Genomic DNA, 14505 nt, shown 5'->3' with positions numbered 1-14505 from the left:
TCTCACCAACACTCAGTCGTTTTCACACCATCGTTCAATCATGCTCATACCAACACAACAACACTGACTCATTCACCCTCACTCCAGCACTCACTCTTACACAAACATTCAGTCACTCTCTATAAACACTCACATCAACACTTAACGCTCAAACTAACACTCACTCACCCTTCCACCAACACCCTTTCGCTTTGACTATCACACCGTCTTCTCCCTCAATCACGTCTTCTCACTCATACAGCAATCTCCCTTTCACACCAAGATTTACCCTCAAACCAGATTTTCTTCCTCACTCTCACCGCAACCGTCCCCTTCCTCTCTCTCTCTCTCTCTCTCTCTCTCTCTCTCTCTCTCTCTCATTACTTTTTCATGGGCAGCATAGGGAATAATTCAGCGATAGTTCTCACCTCCAAACTTTACGCTGGGAAGGGCCTGCAGCATCTTGGCCAGAGCGGGGGAGGTTCGGTCGCCCAGCTGTGAAGGGGAGTGATATGTGAGAATGAGGCAGGGGAAGGAGGAAGACAGGGAAAGGGAGAAAGACAGATACAAAACTCGGGGAGAGATATCGAAGAGAAGCGGAAGAAGGATAAAGGGTGGGAAGTAAGAGGGGAGGGGGGGGGGAGAAGGAGAGAGACAGAGAAGGAAGGAGAATGAAAGAACTAGAGATATAGGATATTGAGAGCCTGAGAAAGACATGACAGAAATAATGATAGCGGGAAATGAGAGAGAAAGGTAGGAAGAAATAAAGCGAGAGAGATGTGAGATAATGAGAGTAAGAGAGGAACGAGATGAGAATAGGAGTACAAATGAGAGAATGAGAGGAAGAGGGATCATAATGAGAAAATGCAAGAATAATGAAGAGAGGGAGCAAAACTGCAAGGGCATGGAGACGAGAAGAAAAGAGAAAGGGAGGAAGAGGAACATGGACAGGAAAGAGAGAGAGAGAGAGAGAGAGAGAGAGAGAGAGAGAGAGAGAGAGAGAGAGAGAGAGAGAGAGAGAGAGAGAGAGAGAGAGAGAGAGAGAGAGAGAACCTGTGGTGCTTCCCACGTCAATATTCACATACAAATAATAAGAAATCGGAAAACCATTGTCTTTGTGGGCGCAGAGTGAAGGAGGTGGTTGTGTGAAGGAGGATGCTGGTGTGAAGGAAGGTGTAAGTGTGATGGAGGGTGGTGGTGGTGGTGATGTGAGGGAGGGTGGTGGTGTGAAGAAAGGTGGTGGTGTAAAGAAAGGTGGTGGTGAGAAGCAGGGTGGTGGTGTGAATGAGAATGGTGGTGTGAAGGAATATGGTTGTGTGAAGAAGGGTGGTGCTGTGAATGAGAGTGTGGTGTGAAGGAGGGTGTAGTGTTAAAGAGGGTGGTAGTGTTAAGGAGGGTGGTGGTGTGAAGGAGGATGAATGTGAGACGGAGAGTGATGATGTGAAGAAGGGTGATGGTGTGAAGGAGGGTGGTAGTGTGAAGGAGAGTGGTGGTGTGAAGGAGGATGGTGGTGTGAAGGAGCGTGGTGGTGTGAAGAAGGGTTATGGTGTGAAGGAGGATGGTGGTGTGAAGCCGTGTGGTGGTGTGAAGGAGGTGGTTGTGTGAAGGAGGGTGGTGGTGTCCGGAGAGCCAAACACTAGATAATGTTATTGATCCCGACAGTGCCGAAGTGAACACGTGTAGGGTAAGAATTTACAAGTGAGTTAACAAATGAGCCGGTATTCTCCTCGCCCTCACAGCCTACCAAACACACCCATTAATCTCGACGTAGGACCAGGCAACGACAACGATGGAAAAGTAGGAAGTGGAGAAGGAGAAGAAAATGGAGAAGAGGAAAAAGCTGCTATACACCGAGTGTCACAAGTTGCTGAAAGTGTCTTATAAAGCTGTTAAATGTAGGCATCATGAGGAAATTAGAACAAAAGCACAGGAAGCGTGAGAAGCTGCAGAGAATACTCAGAGACGGCGGAGACAAGGGAAATCATAGAAGAGGAGGAAATAAGGATAGAAATACGAGAGGGTACTTGAGACTTAAGTAGGCCTGACTAGTGTGAAGTACCAAGGATCCTTTGTGGGGAGTGGAGTGAAAAAGCAAGAATTATGAGAGAGTGTACTGCTCAAATGAATAATTAATTATAGTGGGAGATCACGAGAAAGGTATCCCTATAGGCATAATCAAGTTTAGTAAAAGGACATGAGAAAGGTACCCCTAAAAGCGTCATTAATTATAGTAAGAGGTCACGAGAAAATACCCGTAAGTGTACTAATAATTCAAACTGTGATTCAAGTATGGAGCTAGAGAGTTGGAGCAAGGAGCAAGACAGTGCTCCAGGAACTAGATGTAAGCTGAGTCATAATAGCGAACAGGCAGAGAACAGTTTTAGGTGGCTGGCAGATGGGGCAGATTTGGGGAGTGTCTCAGAGGGAAAACAGTTCTGCTGTGAGAAGCAATAAGTAACACGACATGGAATGTGGAAAATTGGTGAGTAGAGGCTTGTGAGAATCAGAGGAGATTGTAAGTGTACAAGACAAGGAAATATCACATGCCCTAAGCGTCAGTTAAAAACCCCAATTAACTTCTGTTCAATATCCAACAATAATTAATGCAAGTCCCTGGTTTGAGGATTATTATAAGGGTTATTCTTGTTCTAAGTAAGAATTCATGTAAACATGCAATTCTCAAAGGGGAGTTATTATGTAACATATAGTGTGTCTGTAATTACGTGTAATTCAGTTAAATATCTATGACTTTTTTCCGCTTGTGTTGCTAAAGAAATGTAACTGTCTTGTACAAGGTCAGAGTAAAGTTGAGAACATATCTGTGTTTTGAAACCTCAGTATGTGGAATAGTTTTCCTTGTAGACCTGGAGGGAACTGGGACGGAAAGAGATACACAGTGTCACATTGTCCCATCATTAATGTTACAGAGTCTCTCTGGACTTGTCTCTGCACTCCCTACTGCAACTGTTCTCACGCAACATTTCACTATAAATAGCAGTCATATATCGTGCTCATTACAGATGAGTGCAAAACATGTAAACGATTACTGAGGGAGTGTACGGCACGACAGTGCTGGTGGAAAGGAGGGTGGTGGTGGTGACGCGGGTGGTGGTGAGACAGGTGGTGATGTGAAGGGTGGCGGTGTGAAAGAGGGTGGTGGTGTGAAGCGTGGTGGTGTGAAGAAGGGTGGTGGTGATGTGAAAAGTGGTGATGAGACGGGTGATGATGTGAAAGAGGGTGGTGGTGTGAAGGAAGTTGGTGGTGTGAAAGAGGGTGGTGGTGTGAAGGAGGGTGGTGATGTGAAAGAGAGTGGTCGTTTGAAGGAGAGTGGTGGTTTGAAGGAGGGTGGTAGTGTGAAGGAGGGTGGTGGTTTGAAGGAGGGTGGTGGTGTGAAGGAGGGTGGTGGTGTGAATGAGGGTGGTTTTGTGAAGGAGGGTAGTTTTGTAAGGGAAGATGGTGGTGTGAAGGAGGGTGGTGGTGTCAAAGAGGGTGGTTTTGTAAGGGAAGATGGTGGTGTGAAGGAGGGTGGTGGTGTCAAAGAGGGTGGTTTTGTAAGGGAAGATGGTGGTGTGAAGGAGGGTGGTGGTGTCAAAGAGGGTGGTTTTGTAAGGGAAGATGGTGGTGTGAAGGAGGGTGGTGGTGTCAAAGAGGGTGGTTTTGTAAGGGAAGATGGTGGTGTGAAGGAGGTGGCTGTGGTGGTGGTTTGAAAATGGGTGGGGTGTTGGTAGTGTGAAGAAGGGTCGTGTGGTGGTGGTGTGAAGGAGGGTTACTGCGACTGTGGTGTAAAGAAGGCTGGTGTGGTGGTGATGCGGAGAAGGGTGATAGTGTGAAAGCGGGTGGTGGTGTGAATGAAGGTGGTGATGTGAATAAGACTGGTGGTGTGAAGGAGGGTAGTGGTATGAGGGAGGGTGGTGGTGTGAAGGAGGGTGGTAGTGTGAAGAAGGGTAGTGATGGTGGTGATGTGAAGAAGGGTGGTCATGCGAAAGAGGTGGTGGTGTGAATGAGAATGTTATTGTGAATGACGGTGGTGGTGTGAATGGTGGTGGTGGTGTGAATGAGGGTGGTGGCGTGACGGATGGTGGTGGTGATGACGTAAAGGAGGATGGTGGTGTCAAGGAGAGTGGTGGTGGTGTGAATGAGGGTGGTGGTGTGAATATGGGTCGTGATGAAGAGGAAGTTGGTGGTCGTGGTGGTGTAAAGGAGGATGGTGGTGTGAAGGAAGGTGTTGGTGATGGTGGAATGAAGGAGAGTGTTGGTGGTGGTGGTGTGAAGAAGAATGGTGGTGGTGCAAAAGAGGGTGATGGTATGAGGGAATATGATGGTGGTGTGAAGGAAGAGGGTGGTGGTGTGGAGGAGGGTGGTGGTGTGAAGGAAGAGGGTGGTGGTGTGGAGGAGGGTGGTGGTGATGGTGGTGTGAAGGAGGGTGGTGGTGATGGTGGTGTGAAGGAGGGTGGTGATGGTGTGAAGGAGGATGGTGGTGTGAAGGACGGTGGTGGTGTGAACCAGGGTGGTGGTGTGCAGGAGGATTGTAGTGGTGGTGGTGGTGAAAAAGGATGGTGGTGGTGGTGTGAAGGAGAGTGGTGGTGTGGAGGGTGGTGGTGTGAAAGAGGGTGATGGTGTGAAGGAAGGTGGTGGTGTGAAGGAAGGTGGTTGTGTGAAGGAAGGTGGTGGTGTAAAGGAAGGTGTTGGTGTGAAGGAAGGTGCTGGTGCAAAGGAAGGTGATGGTGTGAAGGAGGGTGATGGTGTGAAGGAGGGTGGTGGTGTGAAGGAGGGTGGTGGTGTGAAAGAAGGTGGTGGTGTGAAGGAACGTGGTGGTGTGAAAGAGGGTGGTGGTGTGAAGGAAGTTGGTGTGAATGAGGGTGTGATGTGAATGAGGGTGGTGGTGTGAAGGAGGTTGGTGGCGGTGGTGGTGTGAAGGAGGGTGGTGGCGTGTAGGAGGGTGGTAGTGGTGGTGGTGGTGGTGGTGCGAAGTAGGGTGGTGGTGTGAAGGAAGGTCTTGGTGGTGGTGGCATGAAGGAGGGTGATGGTATGAACGAGGGTAAACGGTGTGACGGGTGGTGGTGTGAATGAGGATAGTGATGTTAGGGTGGATGGTGATGGTGGTGATGGTGTGATGAAGAGTATTGGTGTGAAGGTGGGTGATGGTGGGAACGAAGGATGGTGTGAAGGTGACTTGTGGTGTGAAGGAGAGGTGGTATGTACTGTAGATGGACGGTGAGGCAAGGTTCACCGATCTAATAAATATATTACAGAATTACAAGATTTTTGTAGAGTTATTGCCATCAACATAATCGAGTTTGTCTTCAACATCAATATTGAATAATTAAGTCGTTAGTTAACTTTGTAACATTATTTGCCTGCGTTTCAAGTGTGAAAACGGGAAAAAAATAATCTGCATTAAAATAAAAGAATTATCAGCAAAACATAATAATTTGCCTCATAATCGAAAATTCCGCATGATAACTGAAAGTCAGCATCCAAACTGACGAATACAATCCATACAACACAACATTTGCCGTAATATAATCATTATCAAAGTATATTAACATTAACAATAATGTAAGCAACAATGAATTATTATAATAAGCATCAAAACAGTGTAATGCACATCAAGGTATGATAACTACAGAAGCACGAATCAAATAATAACCATATAACAGATAGTTAATGGTGTTTTGCACAAAAAAAGAAAAAAATCATCATGAAACGAATTATCAGTGTCACCACAGGATCACCACAATGAAAAGAGAATAATTAGTATTCAAAAGAATTTTTGTAGATAGTAATTGGCGTACTCAAGAATCATAATTAATCTTGAACGATTAGTGGTCAGGAATAATTATCATAACTACTAAGCCAAAACAGAATAATCAACACCCTAGAATTATCAACAACTTCTCTATTAAAGCAAGCACACAATCATCAGCACAAGATCAACAAGTAATTTCGAAGATTTTATGTTCTTCGCCTTACCATTTATCAGTCTGTAGAATCATTATTTAACTAAAAGCAAAAGAAGGCAAAAAGTTTAGTTTTTACTCTGTCTCTTCTATCTCTCTCTTTTTGTACATGGGTTGAAGATGAAAAGTGTACAGTATGTTCTATCCCAAAGACTTAAATCTCGGCACTTTTTTCTTTTTTTTCTTACCGATAAACCAATGTAGTGTGATCGATGACGCCCATAATGTCTCGCCAAACATATTCAGCAGTGGCATCATCGTGGCAAATTTGAATTCGGATAATATTTAGGGATTTTATCACAAGGAAATTATAATATTCCCCTTAGTATCATACGTATACAGGTGCGAAAAATACAAAACTCAGAAACGGATCGTCAGACGTCACATAATCTTGACTGTTTCTGCACACGCTCTTAATATTTGCTTGTAAATTGAACGTTTTCTAGGCAAAACTCAAAATTCAGCTTTTTTGCCCTCACATTCATGAAATGTGACTGATAACCTTTGAAATCAAACCTATGCAAGCTTTCCACATGTGCAGTCACTAAGGCAAAATTGACTATAATCCGACAATATTAAAGAAAGTTTTAACCCGGAAGCCAAAGTGTGACTGATGGCAGGACAGACGGACGGACTGACAAACTCAAGTCAATGATCCGCCATTTGTGCGAAGATGGAGACAATAATTCTTGATAGAATTTAGTTTATCCTAGAAAAATCATCCAGGGGTATGTATCCCCCCTAAACCACGTAGGTACGTAGAGTACATACAGTAGAACGCCGGTAAAGCAGCGATCCCGTGATTAAGATAAATCACTAGACATTTAGCACTGACTTTGAAACCCAGTGATGAAATTCTAGAATCTCATCAAACTTAATTAGACAGAACATTAAAAAAATTTGCTAATGGTTCAGCTAAGCAGAGGAGCGATATTGTTGTCCTCTGGTACCGGTATATGTCCTGACCTTAACCCCATGAATCCGGTGACATATTTTGTGGTTCATTCTTGTCTTTGTTAGCTTTCGGTGGTGGATGAGAGCGCCCATCATCCTCTCACTCAGTGTAATGATAACTTCATCCTTTACTTTTTTTTTGTTTTTGTCTGTTATCCTGTCTTTTCTTCCATCTTTCCTGTCACTTTTCACCTCTTCTCACTTCAGGTAAGTCTACACTGAGTGACAAACCCTATAGCCTAGTTATATGGTAACCACATAACCAAATAGGGTCATGTGGCGCCTACTACGGTGCCCTGTTAACTTGTATGAAGCGTCCGTCCAGGAACACAAACCTCAGTACTCTATCACGCCTTGTAGCGAGGCGCTGACTGCCGCATGGGAACACTGGTTCACTGTACAGGATTGCCCTGCAGGGACGATTGCTAGCCTGTGGTTGATGGGTCTGCTCAACTATACAGACTGAAGTTGCCCAGCAACAACAAGAACATCTGCCAGCTTTATTCATTTAAGAATAACCTCTCGTAATGACAGGGTCCGAGAGCGTCACCATCCCTGGAAGTAAAACCGTCAGTAGAGGGTAACAACAAAACTATGATAACAAGGTCACTAGCTTCGAAGGTGAAGTAAGAGACTGATAAGTTTGGAAAACTGATGGAGTGAAAAGAATAATAATGGAGTAATGTTGGTGCACCCACCTGGATGAGTACGGCGAGTGCCACCACACCTGACACCTGACTGGCCGCCTGTGAGAAGTTGCGGTATAGCTGTGCGTTGTACCCGTACACCTGCAGCTGCCGGGGGAAGGGTTACAGTTATTGCTGGTACTGGTAACGGATGGTACTGTGTTTCAGAGGGTACATGTACCGTTTGGCATAGGGTTACAAAGGATATATGTAACGTCTGACACAGTGTTATGGAGGGTATATGTAACGTCTGACACAGTGTTATGGAGGGTATATGTAACGTCTGACACAGTGTTATGGAGGGTATATGTAACGTCGACACAGTGTTATGGAGGGTATATGTAACGTCTGAAGTAGTTTTAAAGAGGATATATGTGGCGTCTGACACAGTGTTATAGAGGGTATATGTAACGTCTGACACAGTGTTATAATGGGTATATGTAACGCCTGATATAGTGTTATAGAGGGTATTTGTAACGCCTGATATAGTGTTATAGAGGGAATTTGTAACGTCTGACACAGTGTTATGGGGGGTATACGTAACGTCTGACACAGTGTTATGGGGGGTATACGTAACTTCTGACATATGTGTTATAAAGGATATTTGTAAAGTCTGACATACAGTAGTGTTATAAAGCGTATTTGTAAAGTCTGACATAGTGTTATAAAGGGTATTTGTAACGTCTGACACAGTGTTACAGGGGGTATTTAGAACGCCTGGTGTAGTACTGTATGTTAATGTAGTGTGGAAAACGTTGATACACTGTTACACGAACATCTAATACATCACGACATGGATGATTAATATTCGAACATTCGCCACACTGCTACATGCTGGCTAAGTATATGTTCCACCTGTTACAATATTACAAACTGGTTCAGTAGTTGCAGCAACTGACTACGCAAATGAAATCCTGACATCATGCTGCAGTTAGGCGCTTGTAGCATCTGGTTACACTGGGTACATGTTACGCTTGCCGCACCGTTACGTGAACGCCTTGCACACTGTTACAAAGAATGCTATTCCCTGCAACAATTTTCACGCTCCGTTTTAGGTGACACTACTACTACTACTACTACTACTACTACTACTACTACTACTACTACTACTACTACTACTACTACCACCACCACCACCACCACCACCACCACTGCTACTGCTACTACTACTAATACAAAGGACATTAATTTGCATCGCTAAAACTAATATCTAAGGATGGTTAAGAATATATTCATCCCCGTCGAAACAAGCCGTCTTTCCTTTGTCATTTAATCATGTGTCGGTATGTTATATGACATCAGATAATACGTCCTCATATCGAAAGTCTACACAAGGGTGTTTTTAAGTTCATCACCCCCCCTCCCCCCGAGATCTCTTAAATGTCTGCTGGTGGCCAAAATGAAATAAAAGTAGAGCCATCGTACTGGATGTGTCAGTAGCACACAAGTTCACTGTTGTCATCGAATAGTTGTCCCGACTCCCTGGATGTGAGAGGGATGTCTGTTGGACAAGGAAGAGTGGCTGTGCGTGACAGAAATAAATGGAGAGAAACTGTGAATGAATAAATGATGACGCAGCCCTGAGGGGATATTCTCCCGCATTTGGTCTGATCAGCTGATCAGGTCAGGTGCCGGTAAGGGGATGGGTCTATTATGATGTGGCAGGGGTAAACCAGCTCTGCTGTCGGGCCCTGCTGCGGATGTCACTGTTTGCACTGCGCAGTTGACCCTTGTGCAGTGTGGTGCGGTGAGGATCTGTCCCTTCTCCCCACTGGGGCCAAGATGCGAATGAATGTGTTTGAATGGATGAGTAAATGGGGAGTGTGTCGTCCTGTCTCGGCTACCTCCCTTTCCTTGGGGGAAGCAGCCTATGTATATAGATAGTTAGATTATTATTATTATTATTATTATTATTATTATTATTATTTTCAAAATTTACTGAAAACGTGGAGTAACAGAATCGTAATTTATACTGGATTCACTCCCACCTGCAGCCACCATGTGTTAACACTGTCGCTGCAAAATACCAACTTTGGGTTGTATCTCGGTTAACGACGGACAGTTTTACTATGACTAAGAGCAACAGAGAACATTAAAAATGTTAGAAATTGCCTCGATTAACAATTTAGTAAAGCAAAAAGAATTACGTATTTTATTCTAACTTACAATGAAATAATTATCCGTCTCAGAAAACTCACCCTACTCAAACGCTTAAGAGCCCAAAGTGTGTATGCCACTAATACCCCCTTCATACTGTGTGTGTGTGTGTGTGTGTGTGTGTGTGTGTGTATGTGTGTGTGTGTGTGTGTATGTGTGTGTGTGTGTGTGTGTGTGTGTGTGTGTGTGTGTGTGTGTGTGTGTGTGTGTAAAATGCAATATACAAATTAGAATGTAAATATTGAACCGTTTGATGAGTGAATACATTGTTGTCCACCATTATCATCAGAGTATTTAACTTTCAGTACATTCTCTGATACATATTTCTGATTGCAATTTTAATCCCTTCTGCCAGATTACGCTATTTTCATGCTCTTCCGGCTGCCACCATATGATTTTATTCAGTTTAAAAAACCCATGACTATGTCTAACCCCTCTGGTTCTATAGTAGGGTGAACATAATCGTCTAGAAATTATAAGAATATAATAAACTAACACATGAACGCGTCCCCAGGTACACCCCTAAGTGCCAAACCTCGGCCAATTATTTACGCCAAACCGCGGCTACTTGTTTCCCCTTAGAGACCTGTTCCTGCCTCGACAAATTTTTCCCCACGAACCTCATTTCCGCCTTCGACCTATTTTCCACCTAGGCCTATCTTTCCTGTGGACATATGTTCCCCATGAAACTAATTTTTTTCATGGAACTATTTTTCAATATGAATCAATTTTTCCCATAGACCTATTTCTCTATATTCACCATCGACTTATCTTTTTCCCACTGTCCTCTTTTTCCATCTACATCTTTTCTACCAAGGACCTATTTTTGGTAATTGAAGTATTTTCCTTCACTGACATAGTTTCCCACCACGGACCACATTCCTCCTAAACTGGCCTACGTTCTCCTTGGGTGTATTTTCCCTCAGTTTGTCTATTTTCTTCATGGGCCTATTTTCTTTATGGACCCATTTTCTCCCAAGGGCCAATTTCCCCAAAATGGGCCTACTATTACTTACTGGACTCATTTTCCCTGGGATATGCTTCCCATAGACCTAATATTATAAATCGACTTATTCTACCATGGATCTGTTCACCTCATGGACCTACTCTCCACAGACCTACTTGACCACTACCCACTCATCTGCCAGTACCACACACCCACCAACTCTGCCCAACCACCTATACTCATCTTCCCATCCAACCTACCCACCCACTCACACAACCACCCGCCTCTGCCCGCCCACCCACACTGCCCCATCCCTCCCACTCAGACCTCCCAACCACACACACACACACACACACACACACACACACACACACACACACACACACACACACATGAGAGAGAGAGAGAGAGAGAGAGAGAGAGAGAGAGAGAGAGAGAGAGGCTCAGCTACTTTTCTAGCATAGACTGACAAAGGTACCCGGCACTGGCCGGTAGAACCCTATGATCATGCATTTCAGAATTAACAGGGACCGTGGAAGGCCACTCCTGCGAGGTCCCATTTCACTCACGGACCCTACGCTCTTTCTCAGGCCCATTTTCCTAGAGATTAATTCCTCATGGACCTATGCCGGCCATGGACCTATTTTCCCTCTACCCACCCACCCACCAAACTTACCTACCCACCCCACCTGCTCTGCCCCCCCCCCACCAATCCGTTCACCCATCCGACCCATTATGCCTATTAATGATATGGCTGTAGAAACAAAAAGCTGTGCAGCAGTTGGCTACCAGGTTGCCACCATGTTGACCTGATTGTATCTAATTAGTTATAATCTCGGCCATCATGGACGCCACTTTAAAAACTGTAATGTACACGTTTAAATTCGTCGTAATAATAGTTACACCTGCTAGAGCTGCTTAGAGTTCTTTATGCATCCCACTCAGTTCCCACAGACAGACAGACAGACAGACTGTCTCTTGTGTATATATATATATATATATATATATATATAGCCAGATGCCTTCATTCCGTAAGGAGTGGCCACAAACAAATCGCCTCCATGTTGCCTGTCCCCCGTCACTTCACCGCCCTGCTCCCAGGTCACACCCCCCTCTCTCATATACCTCTCCACTCCATCCCTCCATCTCATCCTCGGCTTCCCCCCTCCCTCTCCCCCTATCCACCTCACTCACATACACTCTCCTCGTCAGTCTCTCACTCTCCATCCACTCCACATGGCCAAACCCACTCACTGTGTTTCTCCTAACGTTTCCTGTCACATGCACATCCACACCACAACTCTCCTTTACTTCCTCATTTGTCAGTCTGTCTCTCCTTGTGACTCCACATGCTCCTCTCAAATAACTCATTTCCACTGCTCTTAGTCTTGATTTCTGTCCCTCCAACAAGGTCCAAGCTTCACTTCCATATGTCTGAGTTGGTATCACAATACGGTCAAGTAGTTTTTTTCACCTCCAAGCTCACTTCCCTGTTTCTTATCACTGCTTTCGAGGAACCAGCAACTTTCTTCCTTGTTGTACCCTTTCAAGCACTTCACCCGCTAAACTTCCATCCTTACTCATCACACTATCCAAGTACTTGAACGCACTCACATTTTCCATTTCCTCCTCCTCGAGCCTCACTGTACATCCCCTAACTTCACTTCTCTCGGAGACCATAACTTTACTCTTCCCTGCATTAACCTTTAAATTCCGTTTCTTACACACTCTCCCAAACTCATCCACCAGTCCTTACAGCTTCCCTTCGTTTTCACTTAACAACACAGTATCATCTGCAGACAACAGTACAGGGAGTTTCCAAAAACATCCACTGCCCTACCTTGTATCTCATTTATAAACCCATCCATATACAGATTGAACAACCATGGACACATGACACATCCCTGTTTCAATCCAACCTTCAAATAGAAAAATTTACTTAGTTCACCATCCACACGTACTGCACCCTTCGCACCCTCACACATACTCTTCACGGCATTCAACAACTTCCCATCTACCCCATTATTATATGCTTAATACTTTCAGCAATCCTTGTCTATTCACCCTGTCATATGCTTTCTCCAAATCCATGACGGCCGCATACAACTTCTTTCCCTTCTCTAAAAACTTTTCCACTAACGATATAAGAATGAGTATCTGATCTACACAACCTCTTCCCTTCCTAAACCCCCCCTGTTCTTCTCCAACTAATTCCTCTGTTATTTCCCTAACTCTGTCAGTAAGTATCCTACCATATACTTTTCCTTACACTAAGAAGGCAAATGCCGTGATGATTACCTCATATTTTTTTCCCCCTTTTCCTTTGTGCAGGGAAATAATTATGTCTGATTTCCAATCCTCGGAGACTCTACCTTCCTCCCGGGCCAATCTGCACATCTTCCACATCCATTCTACTACTATCTCTACCCCATGGTTCAGCATTTCACCACACACTCCATCAGTTTCTGGGACTTTCCCCATTTTAGCCTTCTTCATTGCTTCCACAACTTCCATTCTACTGATTTCTGCCTCTCATCTCACATCCCTCCTTCTCCCAGCCATTCCCCAGCCACTTACAGTCGCATTACTTTCATTCTCTATGTTCAGCAAGTCCTTAAAGTGTTATCTCTATCTGCTCACTTTGTCTCCTTTCTCCAGTAGTAATCTACCATTTTTATCTCTCATCCTCAACAATTTCTTTGACACCCTGTCTAACTCTCTTTACCTTTTACTGGAACATTTTCTTTCATTCCCTCCACTTTACACCTCAAATTCCTTCCAAATTACTCATCCGCTTTCTTCTTACTCTCTCTGACTAATCATTTCACCTCTCTCACCCTTTTTACATATAACTCTCTTCCATCTCTCAACTACTTCCATGCCCCTGTTTCTCATTCACTCAATATCTATATATATATATATATATATATATATATATATATATATATATATATATATATATATATATATATATATATATATATATATATATATATTCTGATTACCTGTACATAAATCATCAATTAATTTGAATTTTGCTGTCTGAGCCCAACCCCTAAATTGATACGTGTCTCATTTTTATTTCCTGATTTCAGCCTAAGTTCCAATTCTGACGAGTCAAAATTTGTCTTAAATGAGTTCCAAATAGCTCTAGTTTTCTCATATGAATCATCAGTTTGAATAACCTTTATTATATCCAGTTATATGGTTCCTCAATTGATATGAATTATGTACACTGAGCCCGACCCACAAATTTAGCACGTGAGTTTCTTCTAGCTCTCCTTGTGCTGCTTGCCTAGCCTCCTCTGCTCAGACGCTCTGAAATGTGTTATTAGATGCACGAAAGAATGTGTAGTTCTGATTTCCTAACTTGGACCAACAGAGGGACGCTAAGAAAATTCACATTCTTGAAATTTTAGCAATGTTTTACAAAACATTTTTAGTTGTATTATACACCATTAAAATTAGATCCAATTTTGTCATATAAGCCATCAGTCAATCTGAACAAGCTTTGTTTGCTCTAGTTACATGATTCATCAGTTAATCTGAATTATGTTTTCTGAGTCCAATCAGCAGACCCTCACTATAGCAAATTCCAGTACAGTGCATATCTGTTTTAATAGATGCCAAGGAGACCATCGAGCTTTCTTCAGCTATAACGGAAAATGTCCGATAAATGGGTGTCAGAGGGCTGCAGTACATGTGTGTCCAACCATTTTCTCTCCAAACTCGCCTGAAATTGCCCCCACCCCATCGTGATTAATGAGTTGTAATAACAGACAATAGTAATACTGTACGAGTTCTGAAGAAATGCTATGACAAG

At 43.7% G+C, this 14505-nt stretch overlaps 1 protein-coding gene across 1 annotated transcript in view; it reads right to left on the bottom strand.

The window, feature by feature from the left end:
• The window catches only part of LOC145414077 (carbonic anhydrase-related protein 10-like), a 411901-nt gene that overhangs the window by 31458 nt on the left and 365938 nt on the right, over positions 1 to 14505 (bottom strand). The window contains exons 5-6 of the mRNA XM_080283641.1: positions 7592 to 7687; positions 408 to 474 (exon numbers count right to left, since the gene is read on the bottom strand). Of these exons, the coding sequence (XP_080139767.1) occupies positions 408 to 474; positions 7592 to 7687 (163 nt within the window). The remainder of the gene's footprint in view (positions 1 to 407; positions 475 to 7591; positions 7688 to 14505) is intronic.

Source organism: Coenobita brevimanus, chromosome 98 (genome assembly GCF_032717465.1).
Source record: "Coenobita brevimanus isolate Jiangsu-jjx chromosome 98, ASM3271746v2, whole genome shotgun sequence".
NCBI lineage: Eukaryota > Metazoa > Arthropoda > Malacostraca > Decapoda > Coenobitidae > Coenobita > Coenobita brevimanus.
The sequence above is the reverse complement of the archived record's forward strand: the minus strand, read 5'-3'. Positions and strand labels throughout refer to the sequence as shown.